Genomic DNA, 19,611 nt, shown 5'->3' with positions numbered 1-19,611 from the left:
CAATTATCACTTTGAACTACCCACAACCTCCAGGGGTTCCAATTATCCCTTTGAACTACTCACAACCTCCAGGGGTTCCAATTATCACTTTGAACTACACACAACCTCTAGGGGTTCCAATTATCACTTTGAACTACACACAAGCTTACAATCGTTAATGTTTGCTTTCTCAATATTTAAGCGAGTCATGTGTTCTTGAAAATACAGCTTTGCCTACAATACATCTTAACATACATAGCATGCTTTTACTTCCTTCTATAAAGTCCAACCACTTGGGCTGGGCGGTGGACATGCAGGTTCAATCCCCGACCGTCCAAGTGGTTGGGCACCATTCCTTCCCACCGTCCCATCAGAAATCGTTATCCTGACCCCTTCCATGTGCTATATAGTCGTAATGGCTTGGCTGTTTCTCTTGATAGTTCTCTTCCCTCCCCCTTTAGTAAAATTAATGAATCCATAACAAAATATGGCAATTCAAGGAGGAATTTTATTTTAAACTAATAATTTAAACTTCAGTCAACATGTGAGGGAGCAGAGCGCTACGAGGCGGTAGACAGAAGTAGTGTTGTGAGGTAGACGAGAGTAGAATGGTCTACCTGTGTGAGTAGTGTTACATGGGAGGCCGTAGATGTGAGGCAATATTTTATATATGTGTGATAAGCGAAACACGATCGTCGGGAGGGTGACATTAGAGTGCAAAGTGGCACTAAAGAGCCACTTGGGGGCAGATAATGCCATGATTGCTAGAGTTTAGAGTGAAGGGTCTGGGTATTATACCTGGACAATATGGCCATTATTATATGTACTATTTATGCCTTAAAGAATAGGTTGGGAGAGATTATCTCGGAGCTTGTGTTGGTAACATCCTCCCTGTAGGGTGTCACCCTCAGTGTTGTCACCTGTGTTGTTGTCACCCTCAATGTTGGCACCCTCAGTGTTGTCACCCTCAGTGGTGTCACCCTCAGTGGTGTCACCCTCAGTGTTGTCACCCTCGGTGTTGTCACCCTCTGTGGTGTCACACTCAGTGTTGTCACCCTCAGTGTTGTCACCCTCAGAGTTGTCACCCGCAGTGTTGTCACCCTCAGTGTTGTCACCCTCAGTGTTGTCACCCTCAGTGTTGTCACTCTCAGTGTTGTCACCCTCAGTGTTGTCACCCTCAGTGTTGTCACTCTCAGTGTTGTCACCCCCCCAGTGTTGTCACCCTCAGTGTTGTCACCCTCAGTGTTGTCACCCTCAGTGGTGTCACCCTCAGTGTTGTCACCCTCAGTGTTGTCACCCTCAGTGTTGTCACCCTCAGTGTTGACACTCTCAGTGTTGTCACCCCCCAGTGTTGTCACCCTCAGTGTTGTCACCCTCAGTGTTGTCACCCTCAGTGGTGTCACCCTCAGTGTTGTCACTCAGTGTTGTCACCCGCAGTGCTGTCACCCTCAGTGCTGTCACTCTCAGTGTTGTCACCCTCAGTGTTGTCACCCTCAGTGTTGTCACCCCCCCCAGTGTTGTCACCCCCCCCAGTGTTGTCACCCCCCCAGTGTTGTCACCCCCCCCAGTGTTGTCACCCCCAGTGTTGTCACCCTCAGTGTTGTCACCCTCAGTGTTGTCACCCCCCCCAGTGTTGTCACCCTCAGTGTTGTCACCCTCAGTGTTGTCACCCTCAGAGTTGTCACCCCCACTGTTGTCACCCTCACTGTTGTCACCCTCAGTGTTGTAACCCCCAGTGTTGTCACCCTCAGTGTTGTCACCCTCAGTGTTGTCACCCCCAGTGTTGTCACCCTCACTGTTGTCACCCTCGGTGTTGTCACCCCCAGTGTTGTCACCGTCAGTGTTGTCACCCTCAGTGTTGTCACCCTCAGAGTTGTCACCCCCACTGTTGTCACCCTCACTGTTGTCACCCTCAGTGTTGTCACCCTCAGTGTTGTCACCCTCAGTGTTGTCACCCCCAGTGTTGTCACCCTCACTGTTGTCACCCTCGGTGTTGTCACCCCCAGTGTTGTCACCATCAGTGTTGTCACCCTCAGTGTTGTCACCCTCAGAGTTGTCACCCTCACTGTTGTCACCCTCAGTGTTGTCACCCTCAGTGTTGTCACCCTCACTGTTGTCACCCTCGGTGTTGTCACCCCCAGTGTTGTCACCCTCAGTGTTGTCACCCTCACTGTTGTCACCCTCGGTGTTGTCACCCCCAGTGTTGTCACCCTCAGTGTTGTCACCCTCAGTGTTGTCACCCTCAGTGTTGTCACCCTCAGTGTTGTCACCCCCACTGTTGTCACCCTCAGTGTTGTCACCCTCAGTGTTGTCACCCTCAGTGTTGTCACCCTCAGTGTTGTCACCCTCAGTGTTGAAGAGGTCACTGTAGGGTGTCACCCTCAGTGTTGTCACCTGTGGTGTTGAAGAGGTCCCTGTAAGGTGTCATCCTCAGTGTTGTCACCCTCAGTGTTGTCACCCTCAGTGTTGTCACCCTCAGTGTTGTCACCCTCAGTGTTGTCACCCTCAGTGTTGTCACCCTCAGTGTTGTCACCCTCAGTGTTGTCACCTGTGGTGTTGTCACCTGTGGTGTTGAAGAGGTCCCTGTAGGGTGTCACCCTCAGTGTTGTCACCCCCCCAGTGTTGTCACCCCCCCCAGTGTTGTCACCCCCCCCAGTGTTGTCACCTGTGGTGTTGAAGAGGTCACTGTAGGGTGTCACCCTCAGTGTTGTCACCTGTGGTGTTGAAGAGGTCCCTGTAAGGTGTCACCCTCAGTGTTGTCACCTGTGGTGTTGAAGAGGTCCCTGTAGGGTGTCACCCTCAGTGTTGTCACCTGTGGTGTTGAAGAGGTCCCTGTAAGGTGTCACCCTCAGTGTTGTCACCTGTGGTGTTGAAGAGGTCCCTGTAAGGTGTCACCCTCAGTGTTGTCACCTGTGGTGTTGAAGAGGTCCCTGTAAGGTGTCACCCTCAGTGTTGTCACCTGTGGTGTTGAAGAGGTCCCTGTAGGGTGTCACCCTCAGTGTTGTCACCTGTGGTGTTGAAGAGGTCCCTGTAGGGTGTCACCCTCAGTGTTGTCACCTGTGGTGTTGAAGAGGTCCCTGTAGGGTGTCACCCTCAGTGTTGTCACCTGTGGTGTTGAAGAGGTCCCTGTAGGGTGTCACCCTCAGTGTTGTCACCTGTGGTGTTGAAGAGGTCCCTGTAGGGTGTCACCCTCAGTGTTGTCACCTGTGGTGTTGAAGACGTCACTGTAGGGTGTCACCCTCAGTGTTGTCACCTGTGGTGCTGAAGAGGTCCCTGCAGGGTGTCACCCTCAGTGTTGCCACCTGTGGTGTTGAAGAGGTCCCTGCAGGGTGTCACCCTCAGTGTTGCCACCTGTACTCGCCTAGTAGTGCTTGCGGGAGTTGAGCTTTGGCTCTTAGGTCCCGCCTCTCAACTGTCAATCAAATTGAAAACCCATGATTAAAAGCTAAGGTGTTGACAATATCTTATATAAAATAGAGTTTATTATAAAATTATCATAACAATTCATTCGTACAGCAGTGAGGCCAACAATCGGTATCACGGCTTTTATATTGTAGAAACATGAATGTTGACTGGAGCTTCAGCTCCGAAAAACATGAGAAGTTTGAGGCTGAGCGGCCGGCCATACACCCAGAGAGGCCGGCCATACACCCAGAGAGGCCGGCCATACACCCAGAGAGGCCGGCCATACACCCAGAGAGGCCGGCCATACACCCAGAGAGGCCGGCCATACACCCAGAGAGGCTGGTCATACACCCAGAGAGGCTTGCCATACACCCAGAGAGGCCGGCCATACTCCCAGAGAGGCTGGCCATACACCCAGAGAGGCTGGCCATACACCCAGAGAGGCTGGCCATACACCCAGAGAGGCTGGCCATACACCCAGAGAGGCTGGCCATACACCCAGAGAGGCTGGCCATACACCCAGAGAGGCTGGCCATACACCCAGAGAGGCTGGCCATACACCCAGAGAGGCTGGCCATACACCCAGAGAGGCTGGCCATACACCCAGAGAGGCTGGCCATACACCCAGAGAGGCCGGCCATACACCCAGAGAGGCCGGCCATACACCCAGAGAGGCCGGCTATACACCCAGAGAGGCCGGCCATACACCCAGAGAGGCCGGCCATACACCCAGAGAGGCCGGCCATACACCCAGAGAGGCCGGCCATACACCCAGAGAGGCCGGCCATACACCCAGAGAGGCTGGCCATACACCCAGAGAGGCTGGCCATACACCCAGAGAGGCTGGCCATACACCCAGAGAGGCTGGCCATACACCCAGAGAGGCCGGCTATACACCCAGAGAGGCTGGCCATACACCCAGAGAGGCTGGCTATACACCCAGAGAGGGAGAGCGGCTGGCCATACACCCAGGGAACACTCTATTGGCTTTCATAACATTTTATTGCCCGGGAAACATTACTGGAAAAGTTAGGTAGAACAGATTTTTCAGAGCCGCTCAGGTATGGTATGAGCCTTCAATAGCCTGGGCAATATTCTGGTATAGGACTGGAATATACAGTAGTAAGGGGGAGGGGGTATTACCCGGCGGGTCCCGGGGTTAGTCTGCCGCTCCCCAACCCTTCTATGCCTGTCTCCTCTCCCTGTCCTGCCCCGTCTCTCTCTCTCCCCTGCTTTCTCACTTCTCTTCCTGTCTCTTTCCCGTTTGGTCTCCAGTCTCGAACAGACAGACATTTCTATATATCTACATACTAGCTGTACCCGGCCCCGCGTTGCTGTGGCTCAGCAATGCGTGCACGCTGCTGAGGCACAGCATCCCTTCTCCTTCCCCCCATCCTCCCCACCATCCCCCACTCCTCCGTCCCCTCGTCTTCGCCACCATTCCCCACTCCCGCATCCTCTCGTCCTCCCCCACTTCTCCGTCCCCTCGTCTTAGCCACCATCCCCCACTCCCCCATCCTCTCGTCCTTCCCCACCATCCCCCCACTCCCCTGTGTTACGGCCCTACTGGGACGCAACCGGGTTCTTCTCTGATGGTAGTAGAGTTTGGGAATCCGGCCCCAAGTTAGTAGAGGCTTTCAAGGCGTGTGTTCCGTAATGCAAGTTAAATTAAAGGGGGAGGGATACAAATGTTCCAATTTATATATATATATATATTTCCACCATAAATAAATATCAGTCACACACGGGGATTATAACTACACAATTATGTACAGGTTCGTCTTCCTCTGAAGACACTGGATGCTCAACGGTGCTCACTCTGGGTAGCCCTGGTTCCTTCTTCCATGGCCCACGATGAATCCACTATGACTCTTTGACGAATCTACCCTGGCCACAGGCCAGCCAAATCACAGTCCCACTGGGTGCTTCATTGTGGAGGCCTTCAACCACAATCCAGCCCGTAGTTGGCAGGTACTAATCAGCTCCGCTGTGTAGGCCACTCCACGACCGATACTAGGGTTGCGAGCCCTAGGCAGAAGCTTCGTGTGATCCCGCTGATCACTCTCCTCACTAAGCACCACAGTGGCTAGTCTCTTCCACCAGCCAGCCCCGGATAAGGCGATTCCCGACACCGCCACGCCTCAGGCAGGCTATTACACTCTCAACAGAGTTCGTCCGGGGGTGACTCACAGCGTCTTCAAAGCAGACTCGTGAAGAGACCTTGGCTGCCTTGGGTAGACTGATCCATCGTCCAATACAGCAGTCCCAGGTTGACACTGCAATCAGACACGTCATTAATACTGGGACGCTCTAGTGAACCTCACTTACAGGCTTAGACACAAACGTCTACCTCTTCATTCCATAGATCGCGTTGCTGTCTAAGCGCCACCTCACCAGAGGTCAGCAGCGGCTATGTTATGAGCTGATGAAGACAGGAATCCAGCACCTGTGGCCGGTATATCCCGTCCTCACTAGATGGCGTTGTCCATTTGGAGTGGGTTTCGGGAGCGGACTCACAGATGGCGTTGTCGTCACTGCTTCGTGCTCCGACGCTGGATTCGGGTCCATAACACCTCCCCACCAAAAAGAATTTGGTTTGGGTTTCTATAAAAGGGAAAACAAACCAAATTAGTACGTGGGTAAAACTCCAAACGGACTCACATAAACAATGGACTGGAGTGGCGAGGATGTCTTGTCCGCAAAACTGCCCTAATGGGAGATTCTGGCACAAGAAAAACTTGAGGATGGTAGGCAATGACCTGCCTGACGTGCCTTCCCACAACCTCACCGAGATGTTAATCGGGGGCTTAATGATCTCACGCTTCTCGAGTAAGGATTGGCACAGGCGTGATCCGGGGTGAATCGACACCTCCCTCTGTCGTGGCACCGTTGATGGCTGGTCACAGACGGCATTTCTTGTACCGGTCCGGTAGTCCTTCAGAGAGACGGGAACCTGGAATACAGGGGTCTGATAATTTGGAGTAACAGCGATTGTTGTTAAGTCAGTACTCACAGCATAATCGTCCACTAGGCCCACACCTAGTCCCAACAGGGCTGCTTGTACTTGGAAGATGGTGTTCGTTCTGCCACCGTCAGGTCGACCAACGTTCCGTATAACGCTGAATCCAGGCTCAGCAATCACGCGGGGGGGAGGGGGGGGGGGTGTCAACCTGTCGGAAACAGTCACTCATAATATCATTTCTCATACTTCCTGTATCCACCATCACCCTTCTTCGACTGCAACACTCACAGTGCAAGTCTCCAATCCCTGGGGCCTCTTCACGATGTTCATAGGAGCCATCATCTGTCGGGTCGTCCACTGGTCCTTACTTAGAATACATAGGAGAGTTAAACAAAATACCGCCAAGAAACATTTGGCTAACTTAGGGATAAGTTTCATGGGACTGTAATGTCCATACCCGGCTATATCCATTAGCCTGGTTTTGACCGAAGAGGGCACTAGAACCTTCGCACATACCTCACATACCTCTGACGTCTGGGAAATCTCTGGCCGGTTCAATGAACGTTGTACCTTGCCATACTGCAAGTACTGATGTGCCTTCACTCCAGACTCTTGGGTATCTGTGGGTGCTTGTACACGAGACCTCTCCTCTTGCTCAGTCGCTCTTGTCACCAAAACCTCATGCTTCTTGTCGGGAGAAGATTCAGGAGAACCTATTAGAATGCTGTCAATCTGTTGGTGAGAGGGAGAATTAAACAGGTTAAGTAGTTGTACGTCTGCCTGTACCTGGATATTACCATTTCCTGCTGTTACCTCGGACCTTGCTGTTCCGGCTGACTCGTCCACAATCTTGGGATGATTGTTGCTCCAATCTGTCACCAAGTCGTTGGCTAGTATTACGTCAATCCCAGCTATAGGCAAGGTATCAACTACTACCAACGCACATATGCCGCTGAAGTTTGGCGAGTCTAGATGTACTGGCACTAAAGGGGCCACGTACTGCGTCATAGGAAACCCAACCAGGACAACCTTTTGTCTCCCGTCTACTCTCACTCCCTCGGGTAACGAGTCTCTCACGATCAGGGACTGGGCTGCTTCACTATCTCTGAACACTACAACTGACCTACCAGTATGATCACTCGTTACATACCCGCCTGAAGTGTGAGGGGCAAACAATCCTGGTCCTTCCTGACTAGTCATCAGAGACTGGGTTCCTACTGGTGGTGTCACACAGCCCATCAGCATCACCTCCCTACGTGGACCGCTACCTCTTCTGCCTCGGCACATAGCAGCAACGTGCCCTTTCTGCCCACAAGTCCAACACACTACATTCCTCCTCGGACTACGGTGTTTCGGACTGCTAGGACTACTCCTTCGGGGGCTACTTGGGGGCGTCTTCATAGCGCTTTGTGGGACAGGTCTCTCCTCTTCCTGACGAGGTTTGCCAAACAGACGTGGGTAATTTCTAGGGACATACCTAGTGGAAGACTTATGCGTTAAGATGTGTTTTTCAGCCATAGTGGCTGCTGCACGTAAGGTCTCTACCTGCTGCTCTTCTAGGTATGTCTTCAGATCTCCAGACACATTCCTTAAAATCCTCCAACAAAACGAGCTGTTCGAGTTCTTCTTTCGTCCTCACCTTCCGAGAGGCACACCACTCCTGAAAAAGCCGTTCCTTGATGGTCGCAAACTCGGTGAACGTGTGCTCCGAGGTCTTTTTCAGGTTCCTGAACTTCTGCCTGTAAGCCTCGGGCACCAATTGGTAAGCCATGAGCACTACCTTCTTCACCTTGTCGTAATCACAGGAGTCATCAAGGGACAACGTGGAGTAGGCGATTTGGGCCTTCCCAGTCAAGACGGACAGTATCATGATGGCCCAATTCTCCTTTGGCCATTCCAAAGAGGCTGCAACTTTCTCGAAGGCTGCGAAGAACTTCGACACTTCCTTCTCGTTGAATTTCGGGACCATTTTGATGTTCCTTACCGGATCGAAACCACTCGTTTCCGTTGTTTTTCTCCGACCACCTAATCACAATATTTCTAACTCGTGCCTTCTTTCTTTCTCCTTTTCTTCTCTCTCTCGCTCTGACGCTGCTGACACTCGGCGAGCTGACCAGAGGCGAGCTTCACCAGAGGTTAGGTTGGCCAGAGGTGAGCTTGGTGAGCTTGGCCTGAGGAGAGCTTGGCCAGAAGTGAGCTTGATGAGCTTGGCCTGAGGAGAGCTTGGCCAGAAGTGAGCTTGGCCTGAGGAGAGCTTGGCCAGAGGTGAGCTTGGTGAGCTTGGCCTGAGGAGAGCTTGGCCAGAAGTGAGCTTGGCCTGAGGAGAGCTTGGCCAGAGGTGAGCTTGGTGAGCTTGACCTGAGGAGAGCTAGGCCAGAGGTGAACTTGTCCAGAGGAGTGCTTGGCCAGAGGTGAGCTTGGTGAGCTTGGCCAGAGATGAGCTTGGCCAGAAAAGTGCTTGGCCAGAGGTGAGCTTGGCCAGAGGAGAGCTTGGCCTGAGGAGAGCTTGGCCAGAGGTGAGCTTGGCCAGAGGAGTGCTTGGCCAGAGGTAAGCTTGGTGAGCTTCGCCAGAGATGAGCTTGACCAGAGGAGAGCTTGATGAGCTTGGCCTGAGGAGAGCTTGGCCAGAGGAGAGCTTGGCCTGAGGAGAGCTTGGCCAGAGGTGAGCTTGGCCAGAGGAGTGTTTGGCCAGAGGTGAGCTTGGCCAGAGGTGAGCTTCGTGAGCTTGGCCAGAGGTTAGCTTCGTGAGCTTGGCCAGAGGTGAGCTTGGCCAGAGGAGAGCTTGGCCAGAGGTGAGCTTGGCCAGAGGTGAGCTTGGCCAGAGGAGTGCTTGGCCAGAGGTGAGCTTGGCCAGAGGAGAGCTTGGCCAGAGGTGAGCTTGGCCAGAGGAGAGATTGGCCAGAGGAGAGCTTGGCCAGAGGTGAGCTTGGCCAGAGGAGAGCTTGGCCAGAAGTGAGCTTGGCCAAAGGAGAGCTTGGCCAGAGGTGAGCTTGGCCAGAGGAGAGCTTGGCCAGAGGAGCGCTTGGCCAGAGGAGAGCTTGGCCAGAGGAGAGCTTGGCCAGAAGAGAGCTTGGCCAGAGGTGAGCTTGGCCAGAGGAGAGCTTGGCCAGAGGTGCGCTTGGCCAGAGGTGAGCTTGGCCAGAAGAGAGCTTGGCCAGAGGTGAGCTTGGCCAGAGGAGAGCTTGGCCAGAGGTGAGCTTGGCCAGAGGTGAGCTTGGCCAGAAGAGAGCTTGGCCAGAGGTGAGCTTGGCCAGAGGTGAGCTTGGCCAGAGGTGAGCTTGGCCAAAGGTGAGCTTGGCCAGAGGAGAGCTTGGCCAGAGGAGAGCTTGGCCAGAGGTGAGCTTGGCCAGAAGAGAGCTTGGCCAGAGATGAGCTTGGCCAGAGTAGAGCTTGGCCAAAGGTGAACTTGGCCAGAGTAGAGCTTGGCCAGAGGTGAGCTTGGCCTGACCACACAGTCATATCCATCGCAGCTACAAATCCGTGATTTTAACTTGATGCAGAAGTCAAGATATAAATTTAAACTTTGAACAAAAGTATTGCAAATGGTGAGTCATGGTGACGCTGGTGGGTCATGGTGACGCTGGTGGGTCATGTTGACGCTGGTGGGTCATGGTGACGCTTGTGGGCCATGGTGACGCTGGTGGGTCATGGTGACGCTGGTGGGTCATGTTGACGCTGGTGGGTCATGGTGACGCTTGTGGGCCATGGTGACGCTGGTGGGCCATGGTGACGCTGGTGGGGTCATGGTGACGCTGGTGGGTCATGGTGATGTTGGTGGGTCATGGTGACGCTGGTGGGGTCATGGTGACGCTGGTGGGTCATGGTGACGCTGGTGGGTCATGGTGACGCTGGTGGGTCATGGTGATGTTGGTGGGTCATGGTGACGCTGGTGGGGTCATGGTGACGCTGGTGGGTCATGGTGATGTTGGTGGGTAATGGTGACGCTGGTGGGTCATGGTGACGCTGGTGGGTCATGGTGATGTTCGTGGGTCATGGTGACGCTGGTGGGTCATGGTGACGCTGGTGGGTCATGGTGATGTTGGTGGGTCATGGTGACGCTGGTGGGTCATGGTGACGCTGGTGGGTCATGGTGACGCTGGTGGGTCATGGTGATGTTGGTGGGTCATGGTGACGCTGGTGGGTCATGGTGATGTTGGTGGGTCATGGTGACGCTGGTGGGTCATGGTGATGTTGGTGGGTCATGGTGACGCTGGTGGGGTCATGGTGACGCTGGTGGGGTCATGGTGACGCTGGTGGGTCATGGTGACGCTGGTGGGTCATGGTGATGTTGGTGGGTCATGGTGACGCTGGTGGGGTCATGGTGACGCTGGTGGGGTCATGGTGACGCTGGTGGGGTCATGGTGACGCTGGTGGGTCATGGTGACGCTGGTGGGTCATGGTGACGCTTGTGGGCCATGGTGACGCTGGTGGGGTCATGGTGACGCTGGTGGGTCATGGTGATGTTGGTGGGTCATGGTGACGCTGGTGGGTCATGGTGACGCTGGTGGGTCATGGTGACGCTGGTGGGGTCATGGTGACGCTGGTGGGGTCATGGTGACGCTGGTGGGTCATGGTGACGCTGGTGGGTCATGGTGACGCTGGTGGGTCATGGTGACGCTGGTGGACCATGGTGACGCTGGTGGGGTCATGGTGACGCTGGTGGGTCATGGTGATGTTGGTGGGTCATGGTGACGCTGGTGGGTCATGGTGACGCTGGTGGGTCATGGTGACGCTGGTGGGGTCATGGTGACGCTGGTGGGGTCATGGTGACGCTGGTGGGGTCATGGTGACGCTGGTGGGTCATGGTGACGCTGGTGGGGTCATGGTGACGCTGGTGGGGTCATGGTGACGCTGGTGGGTCATGGTGACGCTGGTGGGGTCATGGTGACGCTGGTGGGTCATGGTGACGCTGGTGGGGTCATGGTGACGCTGGTGGGGTCATGGTGACGCTGGTGGGGTCATGGTGACGCTGGTGGGGTCATGGTGACGCTGGTGGGGTCATGGTGACGCTGGTGGGGTCATGGTGACGCTGGTGGGTCATGGTGACGCTGGTGGGTCATGGTGACGCTGGTGGGCCATGGTGACGCTGGTGGGGTCATGGTGACGCTGCCGGGTCACCATGCACGTTCGGAGGCGAATGAAACGTTGTGAGAAATTTGAAAGCAATCGGTGAAGAACCTATGGAGATTAGCGATTTTGAACAAACGAACATTTCTATTTATATATATATATAGACAATATACATGCCTCATCTGAGACAGGAAATAACATGCTTTTTTGACAAATAGCGCCATCCGTTGCATGTAAGAGCAACACACGCTATACTAAATATGTCACGATTCCATTTCAATGTTTCTGATTTCATTGTTAAATTGAATTTTCATAGATGTCGATTTATATTCACTTTGATTTAATTATTATGTGTGACATTGCGTTGGAATTGAGCTGTGTTGTTTACCATACAGTTCATTTCGTGAGAATAGTTTTCTTTATTATTTTTCATTTTTTTTTTTTCATCAGTGATGGGAACACCTGATCATTTGATGTTCCCAATTTTCTGATGGGAACATCAGATTATTTGGGAATCCATCGGACTAGGGAGTGGGGAATGGTGGGGAGAATGAGGGGCAGGATTGGGGGGATGGTGGGGAGGACCAGAGGACAGGGGATTGGGTAATAGCGGAGGGGACGGGGAAGGTGAGGATGGTGGGGACGAGGGGACAGGGGAATGGAGAATGGTGGGGAGGAAAAGGGGACAGGGGAGTGGGGGAGGGGTGTGGAAGACGAGGGGACGGGGAAGGGGAAATGGTGGAGAGGACGAGGGGATGGTGAGTGGGGAATTGTTAGAAGGACGAGGGGATGGTGGAGTTGGGGATGGTTGGGAGGACGAGGGGACGGGGAAGTGACTAACTGTTGGGAGGACAATGTGACTTGGGAGGGGGAAGAATGGTGGGGGGAGGACTGGGAGACAGGGGAAGGTGGCTGTAGCTCAGCAACGCACATGCGTTCCCGAGTCACAGCAATGCGTGACCGGTTACAGCTAGTGTGTGTGAATATATATATATATATATATATAAAGTAACAAAGTATAATAAAGACAATGTTTGAGGGGGTCTAAAGCGAACAGCCGCCGTCTGCTAAGCTCCACCCACGTATGAGAAAAGTTTTGGCAAGTCACAAAAAGCTGAAGCATGGGGAGGGTGGAGAGTGTGGCTAACATCTTGAAGACTTTATAAGAAAACTTGAAGAGGATCCAAACAATTACCAAGTGATATCTGACGTGATATTAGTGAAAGTCTCTGTGATAGTGTTGTTAGTGAGAAGCTCTAAGGTAGTGTTCTTAGTGAGAGGCTCTGTGATGGTGTTGATAGTCAGAGGCTCTGTGATAGTGTTGTCAGTGAGAGGATCTGTGATAGTGTTGATAGTCAGAGGCTCTGTGATGGTGTTGATAGTGAGAGGCTCTGAGACAGGTTGTTAGTGAGAGGCTCTGTGATTGTGATGGTAGTGCGAGGATCTGTAATGTTGATGTTAGTGCGAAGATCTGTAATGTTGATGTTAGTGCGAGGATCTGTAATGTTGATGTTAGTGCGAGGATCTGTAATGTTGATGTTAGTGCGAGGATCAGTAATGTTGATGTTAGTGCGAGGATCTGTAATGTTGATGTTAGTGCGAGGATCAGTAATGTTGATGTTAGTGCGAGGATCAGTAATGTTGATGGTAGTGCGAGGATCAGTAATGTTGATGTTAGTGCGAGGATCAGTAATGTTGATGTTAGTGCGAGGATCTGTAATGTTGATGTTAGTGCGAGGATCTGTAATGTTGATGTTAGTGCGAGGATCAGTAATGTTGATGTTAGTGCGAGGATCTGTAATGTTGATGTAAGTGCGAGGATCAGTAATGTTGATGGTAGTGCGAGGATCAGTAATGTTGATGTTAGTGCGAGGATCAGTAATGTTGATGTTAGTGCGAGGATCTGAGATAGTGTTGATAGTGAGAGGCTCGTTGATAGTGTTGTTAGTGACGATCTCTTTGGTAGTATTGTTAGAGAGGCTCTGAGACCGGTTGTTATTGAGAGGCTCTGAGGTAGTGTTGTTAGTGAGATCCTCTGTGATGGTGATGTTAGTGAGTGTCTCTGAGATAGTGTTGATAATGAGTGGGTCGGAGGTAGTGTTGTTAGTGAGATCCTCTGTGATAGTGATGTTAGTGATTGTCTCGGTGATAGTGTTGATAATGAGTGGCTCGGAGGTACTGTTGTTAGTGAGAGGCACGGAATAGTGTTGTTAGTGAGAGGGTCTGAGGTAGTGTTTTAGTGAAAGGCTCTGTGTGGTGTTATTTTTTCTTATTATTAATTTCTACCACGGACGTGGCCACATATTTACAATGCTAACCAGCATATATACATTTTCTTCTGTCCTCCATGGACAGGGTTAAAGATGTGTTAAACATATAGTTCAAGTGTTTATTGAACACTCAACCACAGAAGGTGATTCGGTGCTTTTAAAATGCAAAGCTAACCTACATACGTAAATACATAGATACACAGATTTACGTATGCCCTACATAAAGTGTTAGATGTGTCTTTTACATTGTGTCATTAATGTGCATTTACAAAGGTAAAATGTAATTCTGATCAGCTTCCATATATACTTTAGTGCGAGGATCAGTAATGTTGATGTTAGTGCGAGGATCAGTAATGTTGATGGTAGTGCGAGGATCAGTAATGTTGATGTTAGTGCGAGGATCAGTAATGTTGATGTTAGTGCGAGGATCTGTAATGTTGATGTTAGTGCGAGGATCTGTAATGTTGATGTTAGTGCGAGGATCAGTAATGTTGATGTTAGTGCGAGGATCTGTAATGTTGATGTTAGTGCGAGGATCAGTAATGTTGATGGTAGTGCGAGGATCAGTAATGTTGATGTTAGTGCGAGGATCAGTAATGTTGATGTTAGTGCGAGGATCTGAGATAGTGTTGATAGTGAGAGGCTCGTTGATAGTGTTGTTAGTGACGATCTCTTTGGTAGTATTGTTAGAGAGGCTCTGAGACCGGTTGTTATTGAGAGGCTCTGAGGTAGTGTTGTTAGTGAGATCCTCTGTGATGGTGATGTTAGTGAGTGTCTCTGTGATAGTGTTGATAATGAGTGGGTCGGAGGTAGTGTTGTTAGTGAGATCCTCTGTGATAGTGATGTTAGTGATTGTCTCGGTGATAGTGTTGATAATGAGTGGCTCGGAGGTACTGTTGTTAGTGAGAGGCACGGAATAGTGTTGTTAGTGAGAGGGTCTGAGGTAGTGTTTTAGTGAAAGGCTCTGTGTGGTGTTATTTTTTCTTATTATTAATTTCTACCACGGACGTGGCCACATATTTACAATGCTAACCAGCATATATACATTTTCTTCTGTCCTCCATGGACAGGGTTAAAGATGTGTTAAACATATAGTTCAAGTGTTTATTGAACACTCAACCACAGAAGGTGATTCGGTGCTTTTAAAATGCAAAGCTAACCTACATACGTAAATACATAGATACACAGATTTACGTATGCCCTACATAAAGTGTTAGATGTGTCTTTTACATTGTGTCATTAATGTGCATTTACAAAGGTAAAATGTAATTCTGATCAGCTTCCATATATACTTTAGTGCGAGGATCAGTAATGTTGATGTTAGTGCGAGGATCAGTAATGTTGATGGTAGTGCGAGGATCAGTAATGTTGATGTTAGTGCGAGGATCAGTAATGTTGATGTTAGTGCGAGGATCTGTAATGTTGATGTTAGTGCGAGGATCTGTAATGTTGATGTTAGTGCGAGGATCAGTAATGTTGATGTTAGTGCGAGGATCTGTAATGTTGATGTTAGTGCGAGGATCAGTAATGTTGATGGTAGTGCGAGGATCAGTAATGTTGATGTTAGTGCGAGGATCAGTAATGTTGATGTTAGTGCGAGGATCTGAGATAGTGTTGATAGTGAGAGGCTCGTTGATAGTGTTGTTAGTGACGATCTCTTTGGTAGTATTGTTAGAGAGGCTCTGAGACCGGTTGTTATTGAGAGGCTCTGAGGTAGTGTTGTTAGTGAGATCCTCTGTGATGGTGATGTTAGTGAGTGTCTCTGTGATAGTGTTGATAATGAGTGGGTCGGAGGTAGTGTTGTTAGTGAGATCCTCTGTGATAGTGATGTTAGTGATTGTCTCGGTGATAGTGTTGATAATGAGTGGCTCGGAGGTACTGTTGTTAGTGAGAGGCACGGAATAGTGTTGTTAGTGAGAGGGTCTGAGGTAGTGTTTTAGTGAAAGGCTCTGTGTGGTGTTATTTTTTCTTATTATTAATTTCTACCACGGACGTGGCCACATATTTACAATGCTAACCAGCATATATACATTTTCTTCTGTCCTCCATGGACAGGGTTAAAGATGTGTTAAACATATAGTTCAAGTGTTTATTGAACACTCAACCACAGAAGGTGATTCGGTGCTTTTAAAATGCAAAGCTAACCTACATACGTAAATACATAGATACACAGATTTACGTATGCCCTACATAAAGTGTTAGATGTGTCTTTTACATTGTGTCATTAATGTGCATTTACAAAGGTAAAATGTAATTCTGATCAGCTTCCATATATACTTTAGTGCGAGGATCAGTAATGTTGATGTTAGTGCGAGGATCAGTAATGTTGATGGTAGTGCGAGGATCAGTAATGTTGATGTTAGTGCGAGGATCAGTAATGTTGATGTTAGTGCGAGGATCTGTAATGTTGATGTTAGTGCGAGGATCTGTAATGTTGATGTTAGTGCGAGGATCAGTAATGTTGATGTTAGTGCGAGGATCTGTAATGTTGATGTTAGTGCGAGGATCAGTAATGTTGATGGTAGTGCGAGGATCAGTAATGTTGATGTTAGTGCGAGGATCAGTAATGTTGATGTTAGTGCGAGGATCTGAGATAGTGTTGATAGTGAGAGGCTCGTTGATAGTGTTGTTAGTGACGATCTCTTTGGTAGTATTGTTAGAGAGGCTCTGAGACCGGTTGTTATTGAGAGGCTCTGAGGTAGTGTTGTTAGTGAGATCCTCTGTGATGGTGATGTTAGTGAGTGTCTCTGTGATAGTGTTGATAATGAGTGGGTCGGAGGTAGTGTTGTTAGTGAGATCCTCTGTGATAGTGATGTTAGTGATTGTCTCGGTGATAGTGTTGATAATGAGTGGCTCGGAGGTACTGTTGTTAGTGAGAGGCACGGAATAGTGTTGTTAGTGAGAGGGTCTGAGGTAGTGTTTTAGTGAAAGGCTCTGTGTGGTGTTATTTTTTCTTATTATTAATTTCTACCACGGACGTGGCCACATATTTACAATGCTAACCAGCATATATACATTTTCTTCTGTCCTCCATGGACAGGGTTAAAGATGTGTTAAACATATAGTTCAAGTGTTTATTGAACATTCAACCACAGAAGGTGATTCGGTGCTTTTAAAATGCAAAGCTAACCTACATACGTTAGCCTCTCACTAAGAACACTGCCTTAGAGCTTCTCACTAACAACACTATCACAGAGACTTTCACTAATATCACGTCAGATATCACTTGGTAATTGTTTGGATCCTCTTCAAGTTTTCTTATAAAGTCTTCAAGATGTTAGCCACACTCTCCACCCTCCCCATGCTTCAGCTTTTTGTGACTTGCCAAAACTTTTCTCATACGTGGGTGGAGCTTAGCAGACGGCGGCTGTTCGCTTTAGACCCCCTCAAACATTGTCTTTATTATACTTTGTTACTTTATATATATATATATATATATATATATATATATATATATATATATATATATATATATATATATATATATATATATATATATTCACACACACTAGCTGTAACCGGTCACGCATTGCTGTGACTCGGGAACGCATGTGCGTTGCTGAGCTACAGCCACCTTCCCCTGTCTCCCAGTCCTCCCCCCACCATTCTTCCCCCTCCCAAGTCACATTGTCCTCCCAACAGTTAGTCACTTCCCCGTCCCCTCGTCCTCCCAACCATCCCCAACTCCACCATCCCCTCGTCCTTCTAACAATTCCCCACTCACCATCCCCTCGTCCTCTCCACCATTTCCCCTTCCCCGTCCCCTCGTCTTCCACACCCCTCCCCCACTCCCCTGTCCCCCTTTTCCTCCCCACCATTCTCCATTCCCCTGTCCCCTCGTCCCCACCATCCTCACCTTCCCCGTCCCCTCCGCTATTACCCAATCCCCTGTCCTCTGGTCCTCCCCACCATCCCCCCAATCCTGCCCCTCATTCTCCCCACCATTCCCCACTCCCTAGTCCGATGGATTCCCAAATAATCTGATGTTCCCATCAGAAAATTGGGAACATCAAATGATCAGGTGTTCCCATCACTGATGAAAAAAAAAAATGAAAAATAATAAAGAAAACTATTCTCACGAAATGAACTGTATGGTAAACAACACAGCTCAATTCCAACGCAATGTCACACATAATAATTAAATCAAAGTGAATATAAATCGACATCTATGAAAATTCAATTTAACAATGAAATCAGAAACATTGAAATGGAATCGTGACATATTTAGTATAGCGTGTGTTGCTCTTACATGCAACGGATGGCGCTATTTGTCAAAAAAGCATGTTATTTCCTGTCTCAGATGAGGCATGTATATTGTCTATATATATATATAAATAGAAATGTTCGTTTGTTCAAAATCGCTAATCTCCATAGGTTCTTCACCGATTGCTTTCAAATTTCTCACAACGTTTCATTCGCCTCCGAACGTGCATGGTGACCCGGCAGCGTCACCATGACCCCACCAGCGTCACCATGGCCCACCAGCGTCACCATGACCCACCAGCGTCACCATGACCCACCAGCGTCACCATGACCCACCAGCGTCACCATGACCCACCAGCGTCACCATGACCCCACCTGCGTCACCATGACCCCACCAGCGTCACCATGACCCCACCAGCGTCACCATGACCCCACCAGCGTCACCATGACCCCACCAGCGTCACCATGACCCCACCAGCGTCACCATGACCCCACCAGCGTCACCATGACCCACCAGCGTCACCATGACCCCACCAGCGTCACCATGACCACCAGCGTCACCATGACCCCACCAGCGTCACCATGACCCCACCAGCGTCACCATGACCCCACCAGCGTCACCATGACCCACCAACATCACCATGACCCACCAGCGTCACCATGACCCCACCAGCGTCACCATGGTCCACCAGCGTCACCATGGCCCACAAGCGTCACCATGACCCACCAGCGTCACCATGACCCACCAGCGTCACCATGACCCCACCAGCGTCACCATGACCCCACCAGCGTCACCATGACCCCACCAGCGTCACCATGACCCACCAACATCACCATGACCACCAGCGTCACCATGACCCACCAGCGTCACCATGACCCCACCAGCGTCACCATGACCCCACCAGCGTCACCATGACCCACCAACATCACCATGACCCACCAGCGTCACCATGACCCACCAACATCACCATGACCCACCAGCGTCACCATGACCCACCAACATCACCATGACCCACCAGCGTCACCATGACCCACCAGCGTCACCATGACCCACCAGCGTCACCATGACCCTCCAGCGTCACCATGACCCACCAACATCACCATGACCCACCAGCGTCACCATGACCCACCAGCGTCACCATGACCCACGAACATCACCATGACCCACCAGCGTCACCATGACCCACCAGCGTCACCATTACCCACCAACATCACCATGACCCACCAGCGTCACCATGACCCCACCAGCGTCACCATGACCCCACCAGCGTCACCATGACCCACCAACATCACCATGACCCACCAGCGTCACCATGACCCACCAGCGTCACCATGACCCCACCAGCGTCACCATGACCCACCAACATCACCATGACCCACCAGCGTCACCATGACCCCACCAGCGTCACCATGGCCCACCAGCGTCACCATGGCCCACAAGCGTCACCATGACCCACCAGCGTCAACATGACCCACCAGCGTCACCATGACCCACCAGCGTCACCATGACTCACCATTTGCAATACTTTTGTTCAAAGTTTAAATTTATATCTTGACTTCTGCATCAAGTTAAAATCACGGATTTGTAGCTGCGATGGATATGACTGTGTGGTCAGGCCAAGCTCACCTCTGGCCAAGCTCTACTCTGGCCAAGTTCACCTTTGGCCAAGCTCTACTCTGGCCAAGCTCATCTCTGGCCAAGCTCTCTTCTGGCCAAGCTCA

The 19,611-nt window shown here is 50.5% G+C and overlaps 1 protein-coding gene across 1 annotated transcript; it reads right to left on the bottom strand.

The window, feature by feature from the left end:
* Positions 1 to 816: 816 nt before the first annotated feature.
* LOC138356933 (uncharacterized) lies at positions 817 to 18,180 on the bottom strand. The gene is made up of 11 exons (XM_069313466.1): positions 18,092 to 18,180; positions 15,926 to 16,549; positions 14,941 to 15,564; positions 13,956 to 14,579; positions 12,815 to 13,594; positions 8,477 to 9,127; positions 7,133 to 7,469; positions 6,917 to 7,078; positions 6,173 to 6,337; positions 1,620 to 2,235; positions 817 to 1,007 (listed from the first exon to the last, which is right to left on the bottom strand). Exons 1-11 carry the CDS (start codon positions 18,178 to 18,180, stop codon positions 817 to 819), a joined length of 4,863 nt encoding a protein of 1,620 aa, XP_069169567.1.
* Positions 18,181 to 19,611: the final 1,431 nt, after the last annotated feature.

The sequence above is a fragment of the Procambarus clarkii genome, chromosome 75 (genome assembly GCF_040958095.1).
Source record: "Procambarus clarkii isolate CNS0578487 chromosome 75, FALCON_Pclarkii_2.0, whole genome shotgun sequence".
Lineage (NCBI taxonomy): Eukaryota > Metazoa > Arthropoda > Malacostraca > Decapoda > Cambaridae > Procambarus > Procambarus clarkii.
Note: the sequence above shows the minus strand (reverse complement) of the source record. Positions and strands in the feature narration are given on the sequence as shown.

Coding starts and splice junctions, on each gene's coding strand:
- LOC138356933 (XM_069313466.1), bottom strand. CDS start 18,180: ATGGTGACGCTGGTGGGCCATGGTGACGCTGGTGGGGTCATGGTGACG. Junction 16,550..18,091: donor TCGGAGGCGAATGAAACGTT/GTGAGAAATTTG, acceptor CACTAACAACAG/TACCTCCGAGCCACTCATTA. Junction 14,580..14,940: donor CAGAATTACATTTTACCTTT/GTAAATGCACAT, acceptor CACTAACAACAG/TACCTCCGAGCCACTCATTA.